A 6,000-nucleotide genomic window follows, 5' to 3' on the forward strand; every position below is an offset into this window, starting at 1 on the left:
ATTTTTCCTTAATTGTGGTGTTTCAGGTGTTTTTATCTTGTCGTTCTTCAGGCTTGGTGTAGTTCTGCATAGATCCACATGCACATGGTATCAAGTTAGTGACTTCTCCAACTTGCTCTGTTCCTCAGTTCTGTAGCCCAGCATTAGCAGCTCAGAGTTTGTTTGCTCTGGCACTGGCAATTCAGAACTTTACAGCACTGGTGCCCCTGGGTTGCAGCCCCTGGCAGGTTTTTGCTCCTGAGGGGTTGTGGCCAAGCTGGCTGTCTTGACAGCCCAAGGAACATCCACAGCTTGGAGCTGGGGTCTCCACAGCAGTGGAAAGAGGAAGGGAAAAATGGGGTGTAGGGAGGGTTTGATATAAGTAAGCCAACGTTTGGTCCTTGGGTCTGCTAGTACAACCTTGTTACTGGGAAGTGGGGGAGGGATGCTGACTGAGCTCAGGGTTAGTGAGCTGGGTTCCTGGGTTGTTTGTTTTTAACCTTCTTTTGGATTCTGAGTGTCCTAGACCAGAGAGCCAGCTGATATTGCTTTGTGTTTGGTGCATAATTTGTTTTGGAGAGATTCACAAGGTCACGGAGATTAGAGAAAATATCTAGTCCACCGTCTTGTCATGTGACCCAGAGGTCATCCATCCATCCATCCATCACTGCACACAGTTGAAGTTCAAGGGACCACTCAGTTTCCGTTTAGGCTTAGAAATAAGTTTGTCATGGAATCCAGCACAGTAGCTACTGAGCAGGACAAAACCTAAGCAAACTCAAAAGCAAATCCTCACCCAGCACTTAAGAGCCCAATGAGATAAAATGATAGATAAAAAGGATTATTTGTGTTTAATGAAGCGTTCTGGTTCTCAAAGCTCGTTGCACTTTTTTCAATAGGAACGTTGAGCTAAAGGGCTGGAATTTAGAAATTCCTGTATGGCCAAACAGTTCCTGGGAGCAGCCTGCTATACTTCTAATGAAATTTTTTAAAAAAAAGAATATAGAAATTAGTCAGTTGCATCTAATGATGGTGGGATGGGCTTTTCCCCCAGAGTAATCTGAACCATCTGCCTCTCTACACTAAGGAGTTTGCCGTTTTAATCCAGCTTATGGCCGACAAACCATTTTTGGCATCCTCCTTTCCCTATCATTATGTCCTTGAAGAGCTGATGAGGCTGCGTAGAAAGCTTTTTGCTGTCTTAGGGTAGATTTTGAGAATTATTTTTTTGAGATTCTTTTTTTTTTTGAGGCTTAGTTTTCACTTTTTGGGAAGACACCATGACTTTCTTCATCAAAAACATGCTAAGTGACCAGGTTAAGAATTTAGGCATTGGCGGTGGTACAGAAGAGAAAAAAGAAGAAGGGGGCACCTCTGATCCTGCAGCTGCAAAGGGAATGACTAGAGAGGAGTATGAGGAATATCAAAAGCAGATGATTGAGGAGAAGTGAGTACATGCACCTTGATTCCTTTTTCAGAGCAAGAGCAGTCTGTGAGAACTGTGTGTTAGAGAGTCATTTCCTCTCCCTCCCAGATGCCAGGCTTCCCCCTTCTTCTCACAGAGCTCTGTTTTTCTTCATCTCCTGAATATCCATTCAGAAAAGCAATACTCAACATGGGGGCACACCCACAAAAGAAATCCCAAAAGACAGTGTCAAGCCTTCTTTCCCCTCCCCTTCTCTGCGGAGTGAGTGAATGCCTGGCTAGCTCGGTTGCGTTCTGCTTGGATGAATGGAGAAAGAGTTCATTTTGGTGTGTCTATCAGGCAAAGGCCGGAGACGCAAATTTAAGTCTGAATTTCATAGTCTCATGCTCAGGAATGAACTGGAAGGGACTTTACAGGTGATCTAGTAGAACGCCCATATTCCAAAGAGATCAAGTGCCTTGCCCAGCATCACATAGGTAATAATTGTAGGTGATGAGATTTGAACCCAGATTCCCTCTCTCTCAATCAAGTACTCTTTTCCCCTGTGCCAACTATTAGGTATGACCCATTTTCATTTTCAAAATTAAAGTAAATAAATAGGAGAAGTGAGCCCAATGCTTTTTCTTTTCTGGTTGCAGTTCATAGAAGACTGGGAGTTCAGAATCATAGAGGAATGAGGTGTTAGCATTAGAAAAAGATCATCTACTCAAACCTCTTCATTTCACAGACGAGGAACATAAGACTCATGGTGATTTAGTGACATACACATCCATTGGAAAGAGAAAAGTGCATAGGGCTCATAAAAGTTATCTTCCAAAAAGTTCCATAAAATTTGAAAAAGGAAAAAGCAAATCAGTTTGGCAATATTCCAGTACACATATGTTTATATTTCCATTTCCTTTAACGTCCATGATAATGATAATTTATTGATAATGATAATGAATGTATCACTTGGGAGAAAACAACGCTTTCCAAGTTGGAGAATTAGTGAGTTATTGAAGCTTAGTAAAATCCACATTTGTTTGAGTACCAAGAAAAGCTAATTAAAAGGGTGTTTAACAGTCAACTCAGAAGTGAAACAAATATCCATCACTTAAGAGTTTGAACTGGACAGTTTATGATTTCAAGGACAAGCATTTCTAATGCTGTATTTTGCCATTGCAGCTATTTCACTAATGATCAATTATGTAATGGTTTTCTAAAGCTGATGCTAAGGTGATTATGGGTGAAAAGGTTAATGACCTGAGGGTTATAAGGCATGTAAAGGGTTGGGTTTAATGGTCACCATTCCCCTTATTTTATCCAGAAAGATATGAGTGTTTCTGTATGGCCCCTGGGAGGGGGCTATGTAGAGGAGCAGCCCTGAAGAAAAGGGAATGCTCCTGTACATGGATGTCCCAGGGCAAAGTCACTGCCTTCGTTTTGAGACCCTTCCAGTCTGCAGTGCAAGCATTTACAATAACCTTCTACTACATCAGAAAAGCAAGTAGAATAAAGAAACAGTAATCACTCTAGAGCAGCAGTTCTCACACTTTTTGATCTCAGGACCCCTTTACACTCTTAAAAATTATTGAGGATCCCAAAGAGTTTTTTGTTTATATCCATCTATGTTTATCAGTACTAGAAATTAAAACTGATAAAATTTTAAAATATTTATTCACTTAAAAATAAGAAACCCATTATATGTTAACATAAATAACACATTTTATGAAAAATAACTATATTTTCCAAAGCAAAAAAAAAAATAGAAGAATGCTGTTGTTTTTGCATATTTTTGCCAGTCTCTTTTATATCTGGCTTAAAAGGAGACAGCTGGATTCTCATATCTGTTTCTGTATTCTATCTGTTGCAGTCTGTTGTTTTGGTTGAAGTATATAAAGCAAATCCAGCATCATTCGGATATGCAGTTGGAGTAGAAAGGAGTAGTTTATAGGCAAATAATATCATGGTATTAATATGAATTATAATGAATAGACCCCCCGAAAGGGTGTTGGGGACCTCCAGAGGTCCTCTACTGCTCTAAAGAATAGTATATCTATATCTATATATCAGGTATATCTATATATCAATATCTATATATTATATAAACATATACATATATATATACATACACACTTGCCGACATGTGTGTATATATATGTATATATGTGTGTGTATGTGCATGCATAGATATTTGTATTGTGTGTATATGTATTATAAGTACACAGATATTCATATCTAAGATATAGGTAGTCAAAGAAGAGCAGTAGCTAATAAACTGACTCCTCAGGTTCTTAGCCTAGATAGAAACCCAACTGATTGCCCAATGCCAACGTCTCAATCGTAATTTTAAGCCATTTACCTTGTCATATAAAGAGTTATTCAATATGCCTACTCAGCACACTGGGTCTCAGATGCAGTGGCTGGTTAGCTGACATCCCATCCCAGGTTTGTTTAATTTCTGCATCTGGCCAGACCATGCTTCCCAAGAGTCAAAAGGCATCTAAGATCAGTGGGTTGGCTTGAGTTAGGGTGCAAGTCCCTCCAATCCTGGTGAGTTTCTGTGATCCCTCTCTAAACAGTGGTTCTGTGACTAGGAGGAGCTCCTTTGTCACAACTTAAAAAAGGAATCGCTATTAATAGGAGTTCACCCGAGGGCAGGTCACCTAGCCCCACTCCCTCCCTCCAGACAAGATTGCCCTCATTTGGCTTTAAGCTATCCTTTGATGGATACGTTCACCACCCAGAGGTCCGAGGAAAATAGTAATAGATACCTGTGCAGGGCCATCATGGTACATAATGATGATCATAAGAACATTTCATCTTTATGGAAAACATTATGTTTACAAAATACTTTAAGTACACTGTCTCATCTGATCTTCACAATAATTTTATGAGGTAGACAGTGAAGTAGATCTCTCTCTCTCTCCCTATCTCTCTGTCTCTTCTTCTTCTCTCTCTCTCTCTGTCTTTTTCTCTCTTCCTCTCTCTCTCTCTCTCTCTCTCTCTCTCTCTCTCTCTCTCTCTCTCTCTCTCTCTCGGATGAGGAAACTGAGGCTTAGAGAGATTATGTGATTTGCCCAAGGTCGTGAAGCTGAAGCAGTTGATCTGGAACTCCAACCCAGGTCTTCTGACTGCAAATCCACTTTTATTTCCACTACAAGGTGCTTTCTTGCAAGTTTTGAAAGATCAGGAGGTGTAGAAATTAAGTGGCTTCCATTCTTTCCTTCTCATATAGACATAAAAGAAATGTTAATTTAATTTAAGGGGCCTAAGAAGATTCATCAGGGGCAGCATGGTCTAACGGATAGGACTGGCCTTAAAGTCAGCAGTACCTGGATTCAGATTCTATCTCTAACTGAGACTAGCTGGGTGCTGTGAGCAAATCACATAACCTTCCTATGGCCCAGTCAATGTTCTAAGACCAGAAGTTGAAGACAAAATGCGGACTTGCTTCTGCAGAGTCAGTTCTCTACATTGATGTTTGTATGACATCACATTCATATTCAATTTTTTAAAAATTAGTTTCTTCCAAACTGGACATTAGGTTGCAAACACCTTGAAGGCAGGAACTGTCTTTTGCCTCTTTTTGTGTTCAAAGTACTAAGCACAGTGCATGGCACATAGTAAGTGCTTAATAAGTGTTTATTGATTGATTTATTTTTGGATAGTAGTGTGGATAAGTTTGGATAAGTGTGGCAGAGCCCAACTAGGACCAGCTTTGAATGCCAGAGTAAGGAGTTTGGACTGTACTTGTTACAAATTGGGGAGCTTTTTGAGCAGAAGAGAGATTCTGAAATAGGGTACTGACAATAGGAATGGAGAGAAGGGGATGGATCAGAGAGATATAGAAGATGGTTATTTAACCTTTTACTGTTTTTATTGCTAGCTTTTGCTTTTGTATCAGCCTCATTCTCCAATGTGTACTCCTCTCTCCCTCTGAGGGAGCCATGCTTTATGAAAGAATAAAAAAAAGAAAAAAATAACCCTAATAGTTCCGCAAAACTAACCAACACATCCACCAGGTCTAATAGTGTATTCTCCTTTCCACATCCATAGTGCCCTACCTACACAAAAAAGGGAAGAAAGTTCATTGAGGTATCTCTTTTGGGAGGGCCAGACTTGATTATTATAATTTCATCGTATTTGGTTTCAATTTGTTATTTCTGTTCTTTCCAATTACATTGCTGTAGTAATTGTGTATACCATTTTCCCAGTTCTGCTTACTTCACATTGCATCAGCTTTTCTAAGTCTTCCCATGCTTCTCTGTATCCTTCATTCACTTTTTTATTTTTTAAACTTTTAGCATTTCAGTTGAGTATAAGGAATTAATTTAGGAAGGTAGAAAATTTACCATGGGGTGTTGACTTTTATTTCAAACTTTCATTTATTTTACTCATTAGCTTTTTTACTTTCTTTTTCATACACACTCATCCAGAGACATAATTCATTTCAAAATGATTAGACGTCGTACATTCTTGGGTCCCATCCTGTCATTCCCGTAATGAAATCTCTTGCTATCCTTCAGTGTCCAGTATTGGGGACAGAAAGTTAAACCATTGCAACAAAGGGTAAGGGAAATTTTTTTAAGGTGTATAGGATCATAGATCTAGTA

The 6,000-nt window shown here is 39.4% G+C and overlaps 1 protein-coding gene across 1 annotated transcript in view; it reads left to right on the top strand.

Moving 5' to 3' along the window:
• The first annotated feature begins 1,259 nt into the window (after window positions 1-1,259).
• The window catches only part of CPLX4 (complexin 4), a 43,664-nt gene continuing 38,923 nt past the window's right edge, over window positions 1,260-6,000 (top strand). Inside the window, exon 1 of the mRNA XM_020993767.2 lies at window positions 1,260-1,426. Within this exon, the coding sequence (XP_020849426.1) occupies window positions 1,260-1,426 (167 nt within the window). The remainder of the gene's footprint in view (window positions 1,427-6,000) is intronic.

The sequence above is a fragment of the Phascolarctos cinereus genome, unplaced genomic scaffold (genome assembly GCF_003287225.1).
Source record: "Phascolarctos cinereus isolate Bilbo 61053 unplaced genomic scaffold, phaCin_HiC Scaffold_4;HRSCAF=312, whole genome shotgun sequence".
NCBI classification, from domain to species: Eukaryota; Metazoa; Chordata; class Mammalia; order Diprotodontia; family Phascolarctidae; genus Phascolarctos; species Phascolarctos cinereus.